This window comes from Drosophila arizonae, chromosome 2 (genome assembly GCF_054131065.1).
Source record: "Drosophila arizonae isolate 15081-1271.41 chromosome 2, UAZ_ARI_1.0, whole genome shotgun sequence".
Taxonomy (NCBI): domain Eukaryota; kingdom Metazoa; phylum Arthropoda; class Insecta; order Diptera; family Drosophilidae; genus Drosophila; species Drosophila arizonae.
This window is the reverse complement of record NC_142922.1, coordinates 27781821-27801620: the sequence shown is the minus strand read 5'-3', so window position 1 is coordinate 27801620 and position 19800 is coordinate 27781821. Positions and strand designations below refer to the sequence as shown.

At 36.1% G+C, this 19800-nt stretch overlaps 3 protein-coding genes across 4 annotated transcripts; all 3 read right to left on the bottom strand.

Annotated features, from left to right (window-relative positions):
* Positions 1-8359: 8359 nt before the first annotated feature.
* On the bottom strand, positions 8360-11119 carry LOC108609252 (arrestin domain-containing protein 17). Of its 2 annotated transcripts, XM_018001003.2 has the most exons (5): positions 10886-11118; positions 10200-10328; positions 9328-9545; positions 8677-9253; positions 8360-8614 (listed from the first exon to the last, which is right to left on the bottom strand). In XM_018001003.2, exons 1-5 carry the CDS (start codon positions 10998-11000, stop codon positions 8436-8438), a joined length of 1218 nt encoding a protein of 405 aa, XP_017856492.1. In that variant the 5' UTR covers positions 11001-11118; the 3' UTR covers positions 8360-8435. The 2 variants fall into 2 exon arrangements, with proteins under 2 accessions (XP_017856492.1, XP_089332582.1); XM_089476456.1 differs by lacking the exon at positions 10200-10328 and having other exon boundaries at positions 10886-11119.
* Positions 11120-12105: 986 nt separating this feature from the next.
* Positions 12106-15222, bottom strand: LOC108608970 (arrestin domain-containing protein 2-like). The gene is made up of 5 exons (XM_018000627.2): positions 14876-15222; positions 13452-13595; positions 13178-13389; positions 12514-13120; positions 12106-12456 (listed from the first exon to the last, which is right to left on the bottom strand). The coding sequence occupies exons 1-5, from the start codon at positions 14988-14990 to the stop codon at positions 12242-12244; spliced, it is 1293 nt and encodes a 430-aa protein (XP_017856116.1). The 5' UTR covers positions 14991-15222; the 3' UTR covers positions 12106-12241.
* A 1810-nt stretch (positions 15223-17032) lies between these two features.
* Positions 17033-19584, bottom strand: LOC108608973 (arrestin domain-containing protein 3-like). The gene is made up of 5 exons (XM_018000628.2): positions 19237-19584; positions 18682-18828; positions 18403-18611; positions 17436-18033; positions 17033-17375 (listed from the first exon to the last, which is right to left on the bottom strand). Exons 1-5 carry the CDS (start codon positions 19349-19351, stop codon positions 17161-17163), a joined length of 1284 nt encoding a protein of 427 aa, XP_017856117.1. The 5' UTR covers positions 19352-19584; the 3' UTR covers positions 17033-17160.
* Between the last annotated feature and the right edge of the window lie 216 nt (positions 19585-19800).

Genomic DNA, 19800 nt, shown 5'->3' with positions numbered 1-19800 from the left:
TGTGAAACACTCTATAAAGATAATTACACTGGTATTTGTGTGTTTGCGTAGCATTGCAAATTTGGTTGCCTTATAAAACAAATGGATTGTATGCTCTTTTTTAATTTCATTGCCGCCAGCTTTTTAATTTATTAGTTTCTCTGCAGTTTTTGTTTTATTTCAGGTGTTGCCCTCAGTTTTTATATCCTCTTAACTTGCTTTATCAGCAACAATCTCATGGCTACATTCGACTGAGTGTGTGTGCGTGTGAATAGATTTTTATACCACAAAAAAAAGAAAAAAAAAAAAAAAAAAAAAAAAAAATAGTTTTTTATATAAAACAGCTTTATACAAAAAAATGTTAAAATTAGTGACCCAAGTTAAACAAATATTTGTTTTTCTATAATTAATTAATATTATATTATAATTATTAATATTAAATTTATTACATCGCATAAAGGAAAATTTAAAACTCATTAAATTTGTGTAAATATTATTACGTATTTTCTCCCCAATATATTGATAAACAATGAAACAGATGAATTTTTTAAATTCGAGAAAAAGTAAAATATTTTATACATAAATCATAAAATGTTCATTGCGATTTCACTAAACTCTCTAAGAGAACTTTTAGCACTGTTTAAAAGAATGCATTGCAAATATACTTTTAATATATTGAAAATGCATCGAAAATAAATGAAAACCGAATTTATTTTCCATCAGGTTTAATATTATTTTTATTTTCATTTTTTAATAATATTGTTTTCTTTTAAACAAAGGAAATTAAAACGCTCACCTAAAATAACATGAAGTACCGTATTAAATTTTGGGTACGAAAACATTTATTAAGCACACACACACACACGTACGCGCACCAAAAATTTTTACTGCCTTCCGAGTGCACCTTAAGAAAGGATATTTACCGTGCAGCAGAGCGAATGTCTGCCCCGACAACGGTGCTGTGTTATCCATTTACAAAATCAATGCACTGTAAGCAACATATTCCGTAAAATATATATGTACATACATGTGTGTGTATGTGTGTATGTGCGTGCTTTAGGACTTGAGGGCAACGAAAATCCAGCAGGCGAACGCATCAAATAGCTGAAATATCATAAAACTTTTTAACTTTTTCATGTTGGCCAACATGCTATGTCTATATAGAGAGCTCGGCATGTATGTATATATGTGTGTATGAAAGTATGCTTGTGTGTGTGGGGAGTCTGAGTGTGTAATATCAAAAATGGTTTGCTCACGTTGCGTTGTTGACCGCGTCACGCTTCACAGCATAAAGCAATTACTGTGGCGTGAGCAGAAGTTGAATCTCTGTACTACGCGACCAATTCCCATAGCCCGTAGCCCCTTTGACTGCACTCGTCTGCCGCTCGACTGTTGCTTGAGTCGTTGCACTACTTTGATTTATGAAATTTTGCGCGCTGACACTGTGCAGCAGCTATGCCTGCAGCAGGGGGCGTGGCTGTAAGTGTATTGATTTTGTGTCTGGCATAAACTTTGACCTCGACTTCAATTTCGACTGTGAGTCAAACTTTGCAGCTGGCCAGGTGCTGTACCTGTACTTGATTGAATGTAACCACGCCGAGCCCCGCCCCCACTTGTCTTATCTGTTGCCCAACTGTCTGGCTGCTTTTGGTCTAGCTTGCATTGACTTCTGGTTCTTATCCAGCCTGCATTTGGAGCTCACTAAAGTAGCTTAAAATTTACACATGACAAGCGCAGCATTTGCTGTTGCTGCAAAACTTTTCTATTTGGGCTACTTGGCTTAACCCTTGCGTGTTGACAATTTTGCTTTCTTTTCTTCTTTCCTACATTTTGTTTTTAGTTTCACTACCCTGTTCCCAGTTTTGAATTCTAAGAAGAGCATGCCACAATTGTGATGTGGTTTGTTTGTCTAATTAGTAAAGTTGAACTCATATGTGTCAATGAAATAATTTCTTATATACATATGTAAGTATATATACTAGTAGTAGTAGTAGTAATAGTAGTAGAAGTAATAGCAATGGTACTTAGTAGTAGTAGTAGTAATAGTAGTAGAAGTAATAGCAATATTACTTAGTTGTAGTAGTAGTAATAGTAGTAGAAGTAATAGCAATAGTACTTAGTAGTAGTAGTTGTAATAGTAGTAGAAGTAATAGAAATAGTACTTAGTTGTAGTAGTAGTAATAGTAATAGAAGTAATTGCAATAGTACTTAGTTGTAGTAGTAGTAATAGTAGTAGAAGTAATAGAAATAGTACTTAGTTGTAGTAGTAGTAATAGTAGTAGAAGTAATTGCAATAGTACTTAGTTGTAGTAGTAGTAATAGTAGTAGAAGTAATAGCAATAGTACTTAGTAGTAGTAGTTGTAATAGTAGTAGAAGTAATAGCAATAGTAGTAGTAGTAGTAATAGTAGTAGAATTAATAGCAATAGTACTTAGTAGTAGTAATTGAAGTATTACCAGTATTAGTAGTAGTAATAACAATAGTAGTAGTAGTAAAAGTAGTAAAAGTAGACAGACACCATTAAAAATAAATATCAAGAGGTCCAGCTGTATTGATATCAATCTCTCTTCATACACAATCCACGAAAACGAGAGACTAAAAATTTCGAATTTATATTCTTGTATACCAGACACAGTAGGAGACTATAATTTTTTCGATTACTCATCCTATTTCCATGCACGGTACAAATTTGTAATTTGATTTCCTTTTTATGCGTAGCTGGTATACCACAAAAGTTGTACGCATCAAATTTCCTGTGCAGGATTCTGTAATGAATACAAAGATATAAGATATGTTTCGGAGTTGAGATATCTTTCTCCCTCGCAAAAATGAAACTTTTATCAAATACGTCATACTTTTGCATGCTATTATAAAAATCAAATTGCATTTTTAATGGGTATCTAAGAGAATAATTAATCCAACATTAAAGTAAACCACAACACAGTGTGTCTACATATCTAGCTTGCTATGTATATATGTATAAAAGAAAATAACAATTATTCGAATATGTATAAGAATAACCAAGAAAAGTCTTACGCATTTATAATTTGTTTAATAAATATTTCTTTTCATGTTATATTTTATTTCCATTAAGATATGTGCTAAAGCACACGCTATGCAGGGTATTAGCTAGTCTGGTCTAGTCAGTCTGACAACGAAAACGCCATAAAGTAGTTTATTTACAAGTCAATCGAAAGTTCTAACTAAATACTAGACTTCATATCATGCTATAGTCGGAGTCTGATCAGTAATTTATTCCAGTTTAAAAGCATTGTTTCATCTAATGGCTTCATAGTATATTCAAGAGTATCCAATAGTCTAGTATGAACGTTTATCTAATTGTCATTTTCGCCTCGTTTTTGTGATGTGACAATGAAGTTTGGAATTACGCGCGCGTGACAACTTTTTGCCATTAGAGGAGACGAAAAGAAAAAATTCTTTTAGTTTTTATAGAAACTGCTTTCAGCGGATGCCACCAACAGTATTCATAATGAGATTAAGTGTGCTTTGTTCAGGGATCATTGGAAATTAGGGAGACTGCAGCGTGATGTTTACTCAGGGTTCGAGTTGAATGCCCAGCGGGCATTTCAATTGGGCTACGATTTGATTAGCAAATGGAACAATGGCTGCGGAATCCTTATCGATAATTGCTTTGGCTTGTAGACACGTCAAAGTCTTTGCCCGTCAAAACAGCTGCACTAACAACAAGTGCCCACTCATCTTTATTGCTAGGCACACACATACATTCATACATACACGCACTCGCACACACTCACAGACATATAGACACCCACGCACGCAGGCCGACTCACTTGTGATTGTTGCCACACGCGTTCCAACCTCAAACACAATGCGCAAATAACAGCATCAAGGACTCAGGCAGGACTCAGCCAGCACAATCGTGAAAGCCGCAAACAGACACACACACGCACACACACCGGCGCACACCCTCAAGCACACGTGTGAATTTCTGGCCAACAAAAAAAGTGTAGCGCGCTTTGCGGCGCAAAGGTGCAAAGTAGATGGATAAACGAGGACAAAGCTGCGTTTCAGTAACAAATCGAATATGTAAAACACTTTCCCGCTGTTGTTGTTGTAGTTTCAAATTGTTGTTGCTGCATGTCAACCTGAACATGTTTATCAGGGCACATATGAGCTGACTTTCACCAATATGTGTGCGTGTGTGTGTGTTTGCATGTGTGGGTGGGTAGCAAAAAGTAAAAGCAATTTAAGTATGCTAATCAATTGCCAGCACTTGAGTGCGAAATAAATAAATCTGAGAACCGAATCGCATAAATCTAAATTGAATTATATATAAATCCATTGCAGTGATTAGGCCTGGGCCAAAGCATATTTACCGAGCTCTCATTGCCCGAAGCCACAAAATACAGTTGACAATTTATAAATAGCAAAGGCAAACACTCGAAGCATAGCAAGAGTGTATAAATAAAGTATGGTAAGGCCATGGCAGATAGCTGCTGCCCGAAAAGGAGTCGTGTGAAGAAAGTCGAATGAAAGCAGATATTAGATTGAATAGTAATTTAAACTAAATTTAATATATAAATTATGTATATGTATTTATTAAAGTTTATTATTTTTAATCTATAAAATATCAGTTTTATCCAGTTTGGAAAATGGTGTTTATCTTAAATAACTAAATATATGAAATTAAATTTAATATTACATTTTACTAATGTAGTGATTATCTTGTACTGTTTAAATTAAAAATTTGTTTTATTATCAGATAATTTTAATTTATATATCAAAATCTTAAATATTGCAGTTACTAGCACCGAGGCATGGAAAACGTGTATAAATGCAATAGGAAAATATTGTGAATATATTTTTTACAAATAATTGTTTTCTTTCTATACTCCTCTTTCTATTTGCTTTAAATATTTTTTCCCATATTCTCTTAATCTGTACTTTTATATTTTCTCCGTTTTACACAATAATTTTCATGATTAATATTCTTTAATGATTATTCTTTAAGCTTTCAATAACCCTCTCTATATTTCATAATACAATAATATCACTGACCTTATATTGTTGTGATTTGAGGTATAGCTGGACAGACGGACAGACAATTAAAAGTGTATCCACTGTGCTGGATGGTATTATTGAATCATTTTTGTTTTTTGAAGATATTAATTATATTTTCATTAGTTGAACTATTTTTAAATTAAAATAAAGGGGAAGCTGTAGCAGATAGTTGAATATGTACTGAAAAAAACTTGTAAAGAAAGTTTTTTTTAATTTTAATTTTATTTAATAAATATATAAATAAATTTGGTGAATTCTTCGTATTTATTATTTTAATATAGAATAAATAATAATTATGCAATAGAATAAAATTTAATATATATTTAAAAAAAATTTCATAATTTCATAAAATTCTTTGTATTTATTATTTAATTTATATATATGTATATTAAATTTAATTTGATATTTATTAAATTCTACTTGTCGAGGACTACTCGATTTGTCATAAAAGGTAAGGTAATAATGACAAATTGAAAGCTTACTAAATCAAGTAAGTTGTAGGAGAAAACGAACTATCTCTTGCGCACATAAATTGAATACATGTGTATATAAATATAACATATATATATATATATATTATATATGTCTTATAATAATAGACAACTCAATTTCTGTGTATATATATAATGTATTATGTATACTAATTTGTTCTAACGCTTTCCACTCCAACTGAGTTATATAAATAGTAAGAGCTTCAACCCATCCGCTCGCCTCTGCCGTGAATCGAGAATCCAGCCATTCGCTCAGACTGCAGCTTGCAAGCAGCCGCACAACTGTTAAGCTTGTTGCAAGTGCCGTTACGCGTGTAGCAAGCCGCAAGGCGAAATTCAACAACATTTTGTTTATCCAGCTTTGGAAGTCGATACGCCAATTCGAAATGCCAATTACCGCCAAATTCCCGTCATGTTAGCTATTTACACGCACTCTGCTGCAGAGCTTCGTGTCAGAGCTAAACTCGACGTTTACAGCTTGGAATCCGAGCTGAAAACCTTCGCGTGAATGTTAGTGAATGTATGCGTGTGTATGTGAGTGTGCGTGTCTGCGCTCCTGTACATAGTTGGAAATTGCGTAGGCCCTGCGAGTACATTCCCATTACTGCTGCATATTTGGCTAACTGGATTTGGGGCCAACTAAATGCTGTAACGATGTTGGTAACGTGACTAAAGGCGTTTAACTTTAGCAACTCTCTCCACGGGTCCAGAGTTGCCACGCACTCTCAGCTCGAGTTAAATGCTATTAGGATTGCCTTAAATGAAATTTAATGGCCAGTGGATGTGCCCAGACCATAAATAAAGTTGAGTGTGCGAGCTCGGTTAATAAAAACGAGTAATAATAATTTAAGATAATTTAAGCTATGCACGACTTGTAGATATCCTGACTTCTCGCAAAATTTATATCTTTCGAAATAAATTGAATTGGCTTGAAATGCTGAAGTCTATATGTAAAATATTACACTAACTTTTAAAATAAAAAAAAATTAAATATTTAATTTGATTTAGTTCTGAATTGAATTTTAAATATTATAATTGAAAATTTTTTTTTAATATTTATTAAATAATATTAATAATAAGTACTCATTGGTGGAGTCATTAAAAAAAACTTATTCAAAAGAAAAAAAAAAAAAAAAAAAAAAAATCTATAGCATTCACATTTTAACTATCATATTCATATTTTTCACCAAGTTTAATTTTAAATTAGAATTCACAGTCATAATTTCCAAGAATACCTTTGCTCAGTTTCTGTTTACAGGGTATAGACAAACTGCATACTCAAATCATCATGGCTCTTGTCAATGCTAATATCAGCATAAACAACAAACTGTCATTTAAACGCTTGCACTTCTAATCTCAACAAGCTGATTATAACTTATTCCAAAAACACACAAAAAAAAAGTGGCAAAACTCTTGCAACATTTTTGAATTTGCATTTCAGTTTGGGGCATCAGCAATGCGGCTGCCGCTGACCGCAACGTATGGAAAACACTACGCAACACACAAACCAAAATAGAATAAAAAGAACGAAAAATAAGGGCGATGGGAACCTGCCCACAAACAAATTTGAGGACCAAAGAGAGACAATTAAACCGCGTCCCAACTGAATATAAATCCTCCTCGTAGTTGAGGTGACAATAAAAACTAAACATGTTGTGAGCTAGAATTTAGTTTATGTGGGGTGAAGGATTGGGCTAAGGGCTGGAACGGTGGCAGGGGTGGAGAGGGGTGGTAGTTGGAGCTGGCGCAGCCAACCCTCACAACAGTTAGTACGTGGCTGGGGCTTAGTCGGAACTTTTATGCCAACCCATGTTGATAATATCAAAGTAGTCTGGGCAGATTAAAACCAAAGCCACAAGCGACGTGCTCGTCGTCGTGTGTAAGCCAATAGATAATACGCCCTCGGCAACTGCCATTTAAAGGGAATACATTAAGGAAATTTACAGCTGAAATTAATTAAAGCTAACTTTACTAGTTTTTTCCTTTTATATTTTTTATTTTTTATAAATATAATAGATAAAACGCCTTTAACTGTGTAATAAAGCAGTATAGTCCATGTGGAATCCATTTCAAACAATTCACATTGCATTTTGGGACAATTCAAGCAAGCAGTTAACTTAACAGTATTATAAACATTCAAATAACTAAATATCTCTCTTTTGAGCTGTAGCACGAGTCTTATACGACATCCAGTAGACTGTTTCTATAAAATGCTATACAAGCAAGGCGGATCCGAATTGGGGCACTTTTAACTTGTATACCAGTCTATTATACCAAATTGTGTAATACATATGTTTTAAAGATATAAACGCATTTAGTACATTGCCTGCTTAGTGCATGTCCAAGCTATTCTACCTGGGTTTCCTTCTTCTGTTATACTCATAAGCATTCAGTATGCAACCACATATTAAACCCTTGTTAAACTATGCTATCTGGGCTGTCCTAATTTTATACTTTTATACTTACCCACATATTTGTTATACATCAAAATATGACACACGTTGCTAAACTATTCTACAAAACACAATCTTTTATAAATATCATAACATCTGGAAAACTGTTATATAACTGTATAAACTTAACAACACTAAATGGCTGTTCTACAAAAATAAATAGTGGGAATAGCTAGCTGAAATGAAAAGCTTTATATTCTATCTGTGTTAGATTCTATCAGTGTTATATTCTATCTATTACCACCCCCAAAGAAGTCAGTATATGCAAAAACCCTCACGCGAAATTGTACTACAGCGGAGAACTGTTATACATATAACGCAGCTGAAGCCATTTCAACCCCTGCTAGCAATGCTAGCGAATTTCGTATCTCTCTGAATTTAAAACACAGCAAAGATTCGAAAATTCCTATTTTATATTTAAAAACAAAATCAATATCTCGAGCTTCATCAAAAACATCGGCATGCGCTTTCATGTTTCCTTCTGAAAGCTTTTGTTAATGTAACCGTTGAGTGGAACAGCTGGGGGAGGGCTTGGAATGTCGTAGACAGGATATAAGGGTGCAAATTCGTTGACTCCGAAGGCATGCAGCTCCTCTTCGTTGATGTTGCCGCGCAACGTGTGCTTGGACTCCACAAACTTGGGCACAGCTTTGGAGTGGAAATTAGATATGAAGCTGGGTTAGCTTGGTAGGCATACTTGAGAAGCTTACCTGTGTCTGGCGAATTGAGCTGATTCTCTAGCGCCGTAATCATGGGCAGCTCGTCTTGCTGTGAATCGTACCGTGCGCTGCGCCTTGGCGGCTGCTGCAGCACAACATCCTTCCCCGAGGAGGTCTTCAGGGCCAGCGGCCAGGTGCCAATCGTAATGGGCATGGTAATCAGCTGCTGCTCCCGCAGACTCTTGATCAACGCCTCCACCTCCAGCTGATAGGCAATCTGTATCAGATTGCACACGTTGAGGCAGGTGGGCGGCGTGCTGGGCACCTCCATATCGATGGTCAGCGAAACCGTGCTTCGCTTCAGCACAGAGTCCCCCTGGATCTTGCCAATCACAATGCGATCCACGCGCGAGTGCTCCGGCGTAATACTGAAATAACGGATGAGCATCACCAGCGAGAGCCGCAGCTCGGAGACGGATACACCACTGTTATTGATCACGACCACCGTAACAGGTATTCGCTGGCCGGGCACATAGCCCGACTGGGGCAGGTGCAGCTCCATTTTGACGGGCGCAGTCTTGAAAGGTCCGCAGCAAAAGGTTCTGTAGTTCTCGCTGTGCGCAGCTAACTAGAGAAAAGCGATAAATAAATCAGCTACAGCAGATGGAGAGGGGGATAGGGGTGGACTTGTGTAATACTCACTCTCAGTTGCGGCGTTTCCACGTTAAGATCCATCATTTTCAGCACAGTGATGCCATGTGTATAGGCCTGATCGAATTTCCAGGGTCGCAGCAGCAGCACCTTGACTATGTAACGTACGCAGCCATAGCGACCCTCAAAGGAAGTTGGACACTGATAGGGCAGCTGGCAGGCGAAATTGTAGGTGTGCACACCCGCGGGAATGGAATGCCTGTCATTGCCTAAAGGGCAATTTATGAATAGAATAAAGTTAATATTTAAAAAAAAAAAACTAATTTATAATATACTGAGCTGTCTACAGAGACAGCCGGCTATATTAAAAGAATATAATTAGTAGAAGCAGAACAAGTATGAAAATTCAAGCCGGAGTGCCTGACTAGGAAATTCCCCCGAGCCTTGACAAATCTATATATGATTTAATTAAGGTTTTACTTTGTATTTATGCATAACGCCCGAGATTCGGAATATAATATAATAGCTGAAGCTATAAACCATTTGTAATCAGAAAAACTAGCTGATTTATCTACCGTCTTTGTGTGTGTCAGTAAATGAGCACGTATAGGGAGTGGAGAGAGAGAAATTTCTAAATACGACGAGCAACGAGCTCATATACTCGATAGATGAACAGAGCTGGAACGAATAAGCCAGCCCTCTTGATTAAATATATTTTATTAATTTTTTTTTTTTACTTAATTTAACTTTACTTTCTATTGCATGCTATTTTAACAACAGAATTCCATCAGAAATTCTCTTTGTAAAATACAAATAATAGAAAGATCTGAATCATTTTGTTGTTTTCTTTGTCCCAAGCTAAGTGACTATTTTTATCGTTTCTTGTTCAGCTTCTGGAATTGATTTACAATTCGTATACTTACTTTGCTCAGAGCCAACTAGATATGTTTGCGATGCTAGATAATCCTCTCGGCCTGAGAATAGTTTTGTTGATGTCAGACGTCTTTCGCTCCACTTTGTTATGGAGTAGCCAACGACTTTGACTATCGCAGCTGTCGTGAAGATTATGATAATATGATAAACTAATATGATATTATAGTATGAGCCCTATACACACAAGTGATAAGCTCGCTGTAAAGCCCAACAGATAATGATTTTTTTTTACCGTGCTACGATAATATATTGACCCATTTAAAGGATCACTAATTGCCTAATAGCTTTAATTAGTTAATCGTTCTGATAAGAAATTGAGTTTAGTTGGCATTTATAGCCATTGGGGCACAGCTCGTTAAGGTTAGAAATATTTTAATACATGTATCGCACGGTATTTGTACTTGAGGAAATTAGTTGGGGAACTTTCGTTCAAAGAGCTCATGTTTATTTATATACAATTCTTATCGTTTTGCTTTTCGCATTCCACACACCAAAAATGCGAATCAATGTCGTCATAAAAATATATACAAGTATATACTAGCTGGGACTATCAGCTATCGTTATCGCTCCAGTCTTTATAATTCCAATATTTGATGGACATTCAAATTTCCGATGCGTAAAAAACACTGTATCAAGTATATAGTTATATATATATATTTTTGAATTGTTAGAATACCTTGCACCTCCTTGATTTGATCGGATTTGAGGGTCACACAACCGCTGACCAGCTGACCGGCGTAGAAGGTGCCGTGCTTATTATTATCGAAGCTAATCTCGCACGTAACAACCATTTCGACGGCCGTAAACTCCGTGCTATATGACAAATTCTAAAGTTTCCGAGCCAACAGCTTTCCGTGATCAACACATTTGGGCCGGGCAACGAATAGCGACTAAATTAAGTTGAGTTACTGCTGTTGGTGGACTCTATTGTTGGGCCCAGTTGAATTAGATAAGCGATAAGGCCGGAAAGCAGAGTACGTTAGTAGCTGGCAAATACTAAATATCGTAAGAGCGCGACAAAATGGAATTGGAACTGGAATTTATAAGAGTTGAGCTCCAGACATCACTATCAGAAGGGCCCAGACCTTGACAGTGGTCTCTCATACTTATGCTGAAGGTTTGATAAGGGCAAATGGCCCTTCGCATGAGGTAGGATAAGTTGTATGCTTTCAAATTGATTTTAAATATTTCCTCTTTTTACTATCAAATATATAGTAAATTATGATATACTTCATAAGCTACAGCGGTATATTTACTTAAAACTATTTATCAAAATTTCGTTCTATCAAAAAAAGAACCGTTTGACTTTGCAAATACCTGATAAGAGCTTCATATACTATATAAAATAAATCAAAAATTACATATAAATAATTAAATATACTATATAAAGATATTCAATTCAAAATATTTTTTATAGCAGCTTGGTAATAATATTAATATTTTACACTTATTTATTCAATATAAATAAATTTCCAAATCATTTTTATATCAGCTTAATATCTACGATAATTTATTAGTATATTATTTTTTGTTGAATAGTTAATATTTTTATTTATTTATTTTTTTTTTTTATATATATATTTTTACTTACATATTTTTTAAAGAAAATATATTATATATATTTTTAGTATATTTTCGTTTATTTAATATATTCACTAATATTTTTTATTTATTTTTTAGAGATAATATAAAATTAAAACTAATCTATAGATTAAAGCAGTGGCAACAAAGACCTTCAGCTATTCACTAATAAGTTATAAGAGATTAGATATTTTAGCTTTGAATTTAACATGCATTTATTTCTTTCACTTTAACATTATAAATATTCTTATCTCATTTCAAGTGATTTTCCAGCCCATATAAATATTTTAATGCTTTTAATTATGCTGTTAATACTAAGTTATAATATAATTTTATTAGCACGCATGAAGCGTGTTTTACGTGAATACAGACTAGATTAAGCAGAAATTACAGTTATTTCAAATAATAATAATATTAGTCTGTATAGTTTGTCTTTTATACTCTGCTCTGCTCACAGCCAAGTGCCTTTGTTGGCATTCACGTCAGTATTTGGAGGTCCTTTGGGATCCGAGGGACCTGTGGGGCTTGGTATGTTAAATATTGGATAGAGTGGCGCGAAACCGTGCTCATCCAGGCTCAAGGTGTTCGGTGGTGCGGTTGCCTGTATATTGTTGGCGCCATCCGGCTGAGTGCGCATATGAATAGCTTCCTCGTAGTTGGGCGGTGCTAAGGGTTCGAATACAATTAAAGAGAGTTAGCTAAATAAAAAAGAGGACAACTTACGAATGCTGCCATCGATAGCCCACGGCGCATTGAATTCAGCAGGTGGTGCACTGGCCTGTGGCACAACTGCCGAGTGCCCCAAAGCTTTGGCATCCAGTTCTTGTGGTGGCAGTCCATCCAGATCACGTGGCTGTGGTTGCATGGGTGGATGCTCTAGCAGCGGCACACTGCCCAGGGTGATGGGTATGCTGATGGCCTGGTTGCGATGGCAGCCCTTGACGCGCGCCTCCACCTCCACCTGGTAGGCGATCTGGATGATCTTGCAGAGATTGAAGCACGTGGGCGCCGTGGCGGGCACACGCAGGTAATAGGTGAACTGCTTCTTGCAGTGATGCGGCACGGGATCGCCCATCAGCTTGGTCACGAGTAGGCGCTCGTTGCGGGAGTGCGTCCGGGACATGTGCGTCGCGTGGTAGGTGACCATCATAGCGAGGTTTACCTGCAGTGCCTCCACGGCTATGTGGCTGTCGTTGGTCACCAGCATGCCCACAGGTATGATCTGACCAGAGACGTAGCCCGTCTGCGGCAGAGTCATCTGCAGCTGCATCGGTGCCGAAGTGCAGGGCCAGCAGCAATACACCTTCTGTGTTTCCATTTGGGTGGGCATCTGAAGATGATATGTGATTAATGATATATTCACTTGTTGTAGAGTCTAGCAACTCACTCGTAGCAGTGGACTGTCGTAGTTGAGGTCCATGATCTTGAGCACCGTAAAGCAGCGTGTGTAAGACTGATCAAATTTCCAGGGCTTGACCATTGCCACCTTAATCATGTAGCGCACTCGACCGTAGAGTCCCTCGATGGAGGAGGGGCATGTGGGCGGAATTTGGCAGCTAAAGTTGTAGACATGCACTCCCGGCTCAATTGAGACTTGTGCTATTGCGATAATGCAAGAAGTTATAATGAATGAACATAATAAAACTAGGCGATTTACTAACTGCTTTGACTGGAGCCCGCCAGATACGTTTGGGAAGCTATATAGTCCTCCCGGCCGCGATACGTATCGGTGGTTTCGTCCTTGCCAGTGCCAGTCGATTCTGTCCATTCTGTCTCAGCAAACCCACTTATGGTTAGGGTTAGAGCTGAAATATAAGAAAAGGGATTTTTTTATAAGATAAAATATACAAATTATAATAATAAAGCATATGTAATTTGTATCAAAATATATTAATATATTTTACAATACACTGAGTATATACCTAATTTGGTATCTACAATGTGGAATTTCCACATGCTCCATTTGCATGATACCTTCAATAGGTGGGTATATAAATTAATTATTTTAATCCGCCCACAAAATAAATCAAATGGGATAAGCCAGCCGACTATTGCCCGCTGAATTTCAGTGCAGCCGGCCGGCAAGATGAATCTCATATAAGTTTATTGAATTTATTTATATTTAATTGGCAGCAGCGAATAAGAGAAGAAGAAGCTTTTCTCCCTCTCCAAATATTGTATATTTACTTTTTGCATTGCATCGCACATGACGTCAGATCGACAAAGTCAACAACAAGCTGAATATATACTTAATAATTGCATCAATATTACCATTTATAATTATTTTCCTATGTATACAGATTCTTTATATACTCTAATGTAAATAGAGGTATATATACATATATATCACAACAATGATTCGCAAAATGCAAGACGAACAAATTTTGAGTATACAAATTGTTTGGGTTTGTTCAAATGTAAAGTTGCATTTGTTTATAAATTCGTTTCGAAATTTTGATGAACTGTTTGCCATGGAATGCAGTAGAAGAAGAAGGTAAAAATGAAAATAAATCTTTAATATATAAAAGCGTGTTATATGTATTTTTAAAAACTATTATATCCATAAATCTTTAATGTAATAGCAAATGTATGTAAATATAAAATGAAATCTTTCATATATAATGATCTACCAATGGGCTCAAGGTATAAAAACATGTATTTTAAAAGATTAATTTGACTACATTGAAAATTTCCCAAGCTTGAGACTCCTCAATAAACTGTATATTGCAAGTTTATGAAATCAAACCTTAAAATAGCATAGACTGATAACTAATTAAGTCTTTGCTTATATTCAAAAGGGTGTTTTTGTATGATTATTTTGATAATGATAACTGACCGCTGATTGATGCCATCAGCTACCGAATTTAGCGCGTGCCATGTAAGAGAAAGAATTCACATGAATCATTTTCTATTGCCTGGGTCTAACATGCCGAAATTTGCACATTTAACAACTCTTATACATGTAGCTGCCGATAAGATAAGAATGAGTCATGGGGAAGAACACGCTTGATGGCAGATTTAAAGGTGAAAAAAAGTAAATACAATTTTGCACGAGTTTATATTTAGTCGGAATTTCTATATTTACCTTTAACCAGTTTGATTTTGTCTAGTTTGAGGGTAATTTGGCCCGACACCACTTGACCCGCAAAGTAGGTGCCATGGGGATTGTTGTCGAAGTTGATTATACAGGTAATGCCCATTATATATGTATAGTCCCAATGTTATCGGGCCGATAACTGTAAATGTAATTGTAAGTATTTCTACGCCACCGACTCGCTGCTCTTCGCACTTGTCGCTATCGGAGTCCAAAACACGACTGATTGGATTGTAATTAAAGCCCAAGCGGTTCGCTATTTTTTTCTCACATAACGGCAACAAGTTTGGCAAATGCCAAACATTCCGCGCGTCGCGTTTGAAACGAACTGAGAGTGGAACAAACTTTTGCAGCTTTTTTTTTTTTTAAATACATATAAATAGATTTTTTTTTTTCCCTCCACAATTTTTATCTTATCGCCGTGTCAGTTGTAAATTAAATATTCTGCCGAAGTGCACTGCACACCACACTAAAAAAAAGATTTTGATTTCGGCCTAAATTAAAGAGCATATTATATATAATTGAATAAACAATGCAATCGAAAAAATAAATAAAAAAATAAATAAAAAAATTTCTAAAAAAAAATAAAAAAATAAAGAAAGTATAGCTATTAAATTTAATATTTTTATATATATTTATATTATATCCTATGTTTACAAGGATAGCTTGTAGCTCTCTAGTTTATATGTTGAGCAGCTGTTCTTAAAAACTACCAAGCTGTTCATTCGGAAATATTATTTTTTGTATGTACTTCAGATTAATCGACAAATAAAATAAAAAAGGCACTATCTTTTAAAACGTGCGACGTATGAGCAGATAATTAAAATTTTGATATAATATATGTATGTATGTATATTCCACATGTATGTACATATTTAAAGAGTTCGTGCGTCCTTTAGAATATAGAGTATAGAATGTGAACTTACCTTTTTTCCAGTGCTAAACAAAGCTTATTTTTTATACTCAATCACGAATGTCAACAGAGTATATTGGTTTTGTACAATGTTCATTTTACTGTTCATCCGCCTATTCCTATTTCGCAACTATTGAAGCTCGATATTACAAATTTGGAATTGAGATACATACCTATACATACCCTCCATTTATAATGTGCCAAAATTTTCTCAATTTTCTCTCCCAATCACTAGAGATCTGGCAGCGTAGGCAGTGTGAATGAGTATTGTACAGTCGGCAAAACCCAACTGCCATTATTTTACTTTCTTATTAACTTACAATTTGAAATTTTATATTTATTTATCTACATTTTAATTTGTATATACTAACAAGTAAGAAAGCTCCAGTCGAGACTGCTCGACTACGAGATCCCCTGAACTCTTCGCGCAACTGATATTTCAATAATTATTCGCACATGCACACACACACGTTCACACACATCCATTGGCTGCAGTAGTGGCTTATTATGGGAACTTAATTACTTAATAACTTTTCTTGCGGATGTACTTTCGTCATGAAACCTTCAGATTATGAATATAACATAATATGCATGCATTTGCCAAAGCACAAGTCCCTAGTATTTGAAATACACCTTTTACAGAGGTATGGGTGAGGGGGCGAATTAGGGGTGGGGGTAAATTTTGGCAAAAATTAAAATCTACACTAAAAATTTGGCGACTCCAGCTTTAAAGATGAAAAAGATATACATTTTTTACTGATTTTCGATAATGTTTTTAATCGATAACAAAATAACGAAGCAAAACTCGACATGGTATACACGGATCTAGGAAAAAATTTTAAGTCTCTTATATCTGCTGAGATCGACGCGGACAGACGGACAGAGCTAAATCGACTCAGCTCGTCACCCTGATCAAGAATATATATACTTTGTGGGTTCAGCCACGCCTCCTTCTGCCTGTTACATACATTTGACAAAACCATTATACCCTGATTTCCCATTTTCAATGGGTTAAGGGTATAAAAAAAAAACTTTTAAAATTTAAAAGTTATGATATTCAATATGGGATGGTATGTTATGGTATTACACAGCTATAAATAGGCATATATGGTATATATATGGGCTATGTGATATGTGAAATAAACATTGCGGACTCGTGCGTGGAACTGTATAGAACCCTAGTCGAGGTGTGCATTGCTTCGGTAATTACACGAAAACAAACCCAGACAAAACTGTTTGATAAACAAAAATGTATTTTCCTTAAAACTAAAATCTAAACCAAGGTCTCGTACACTGTTTCTCTTATACAATTTTGTTTTTATTTACCATTCAAATAGTTGTCGACTAAACAGTTCTAACATACTCAGATCCAGGTGCTGCGATCGATGTCTTGCAGTTTGGCAGTCTCGCTGTTTATGTGGAATACAGCATAGAGCGGGGTAAAGGCGCAGTTTTCTTTGGTCTGCGTTGTCGAGGGACTGAACTCTTGGCTCTTTCTCGATCGATTGGCTGGGGGCTTAACAGTGGACTTAATGGGTCCAGCGCGTATGTGCACCGCCTCTGCGTAGCTGGGCGGACCTGTAAAATGAGCAAGACATTTGAGGTATATAGAATATTTTTGGTTCTCTATTCACCCACCTATAGTAGCATCGGCTGCCCAGGGATTGACAGGGGCTGGCATTGCAGCAGCTGCCGCATCATCCACCAGCACCAGCGCCTTCTCGTCCAGCTGCTGGGCGACAACTTCCACTTCCACTGGGATAGAGCGAGGCTGTTGGGTCAGTTGCTTGTTCAATGGCACATTGCCAATGGTCACGGGCAGGTGCACGCGCTCGTTGATGTGCCAGCCCTTGACCTTTGTCTCGACTACCACCTGATAGGCAATCTGTATGATGCGACACAAGTCGAAGCAGGTGGGCGGCGTTGCAGGCACGGGCAGCTCAAAGACGTACTGCTTCTTGCTGTTTCTGGTGACGCCCTCGCCCTGCTTCTTGCTGACCACGAATCGCTCGCTGATCGTATCCACACTGTGCTGGCTGTAGTAGAGCACCATCATCACCAAACTGGCCTCGATCTGCTCCACGCCTATGTGACTGTCGTTCGTGATCAACACGGCCACAGGTATAGTCTGGCCAGGCACGAAGCCGCGCTGCGGCAGCGACAATTGCAGCCGCAACGGCTGCGAGCGGCAGGGCCAGCAGTTATAGGTCTTCTGATCCTCCGACTGGGCAGGTGTCTAAGCAAAATATGAAATGTAGCCCATAGTTTAAGAAATAGTTTACTGAGTTGAATATTTTATATAAAAACAGTGGAATCCGGTGATATTATAACGTCCGTACGATATTATAACGTCCGTACGATATTATAACGTCTTGAGCATCGTTATAACCGTAATTTACTGTATATAGCTTAAAAAGTTTAATAATTATATAAAAATATTACAATATAATTATAAGCAGGCGAAAAGTTTTAAGACAGATTTGTAAATCTTTCAGTATTTCTCCTTCTTTCTATTTTCCAACCCAACTCAGTATTGCTTACTTTCTTCTCCTCATCCTTATATCTGATTTGTTCATAAATACTTATTGATACGTATTAAACTTACATTAAGGAAAAGACCTTCCCTGTTAAGATCCATAACTTTCAGCACGGTAAACGGACGCGAGTAGGTCAGATCGAACTTCCAGGGCCTAATGACCTTGACAGTAACTGTATAGCGCACACGACCGTGAGTGCCCTCAAAGGACGAGGGGCATACAGCGGGTATTTGGCAGACAAAATGATAGACATGGGCGCCAGGCTTAAGAGCAACATCTGTTAACGAAATGTATACCAGAATTTATATAGAATATATACATTTATACAGAAAGTTAGAGAGACTCACCTGTTCCCTCAGCCACCAAAAGATCCACCTTCGAATGAATATAGTCCTCGTGTCCACTATAACTTTCTTCTGTGCCCTTATTTTCCACATCGGTTTCATCTTCTGTCCAATATGTCATGGCAAAGCCTCTTATCTTTAGAATTATAGCTGAAAATGTTTAGACACAAAAATAAATAAAATACAAATTAAAATTGGTTTCTATTAAATATGACTATATTTCTGTATCAACTAACTATTGCTTTTAAAAATTTATAAAAATACTTAATTACATTTTATACATACATATAAAAAAAATAATATATATCATAAAACTGAGATTCAGATAACAAAAGTACATATATTAACATATAGCAAGAAATAAGCATGAATCATTTTCGTACACCGTCACGAATATGAATAAGTACATTGGTTTTGTGCAATGTCCGTTTGCTGGATAGACAACAGGGACCCTGAATGGGTATTCGGCAGTCAGTATCACCCGACTGTTTTTAATTGTATCACGTTTTCTTTTAGAAATATTTTATGATTTATTGTTATACAATTTTACAAACTTACACTTGACTAGCTTTTCTTTATCGGCATTCAATGATACACTGCCCGAAATCACTTGACCCGCATAGTAGATGCCAAACGGATTGTCTTTAAAGTCAATTTCACAGCCAAGAACCATTCTCGTAGCGAGACCTTTTAATTGCACAGATTAACAATAAATATTTATAATATGTCTTTGATTTGGTCTGTGTTCCGCTTAGCTGGCAAACAAAGTACTGAACTTAAAAGTCTTCTTTTTATTTGGACACCTAACCGGAATTGTCTACATTTATCTTATCTATAGGAAAATATTGGAATTATGTGCTTATTTATGAAAAACGAACAACAAAACACGAACAAAATTTAGTTACATTTGACATGTGTAAGCGAAACTCAAGAAATATTTTAGATAAGTCAAGCGGTAGAGATAAAAAATTGTGTATATATAATAAATATTATATTATTATTATTAAACTTGATTTATGAAAGACTGAAATATTATATACAAATATTTTAAGACATGAAACTTCAGAGATATTTTATTTTACAAAAACATTAAAGTCATAGACTCTCTCTTACTCTCTCCAT

What these genes read in the sequence shown, in the direction of transcription:
- LOC108609252 (XM_018001003.2), bottom strand. Translation starts at nt 11,000, where the DNA reads ATGGTTGTTACGTGCGAGATTAGCTTCGATAATAATAAGCACGGCACC. An exon ending in TCAAATCAAGGAGGTGCAAG is followed by an intron (nt 10,329 to 10,885) that starts GTATTCTAACAA and finishes TCTTCACGACAG; the next exon opens with CTGCGATAGTCAAAGTCGTT. An exon ending in TCTAGTTGGCTCTGAGCAAA is followed by an intron (nt 9,546 to 10,199) that starts GTAAGTATACGA and finishes ATTGCCCTTTAG; the next exon opens with GCAATGACAGGCATTCCATT.
- LOC108608970 (XM_018000627.2), bottom strand. Translation starts at nt 14,990, where the DNA reads ATGGGCATTACCTGTATAATCAACTTCGACAACAATCCCCATGGCACC. An exon ending in GGCGGGCTCCAGTCAAAGCA is followed by an intron (nt 13,390 to 13,451) that starts GTTAGTAAATCG and finishes TTATCGCAATAG; the next exon opens with CACAAGTCTCAATTGAGCCG. An exon ending in ACGACAGTCCACTGCTACGA is followed by an intron (nt 13,121 to 13,177) that starts GTGAGTTGCTAG and finishes TATCATCTTCAG; the next exon opens with ATGCCCACCCAAATGGAAAC.
- LOC108608973 (XM_018000628.2), bottom strand. Translation starts at nt 19,351, where the DNA reads ATGGTTCTTGGCTGTGAAATTGACTTTAAAGACAATCCGTTTGGCATC. An exon ending in TAAAGAAAAGCTAGTCAAGT is followed by an intron (nt 18,829 to 19,236) that starts GTAAGTTTGTAA and finishes AAACATTTTCAG; the next exon opens with CTATAATTCTAAAGATAAGA. An exon ending in GGGAAGGTCTTTTCCTTAAT is followed by an intron (nt 18,034 to 18,402) that starts GTAAGTTTAATA and finishes TATTTTGCTTAG; the next exon opens with ACACCTGCCCAGTCGGAGGA.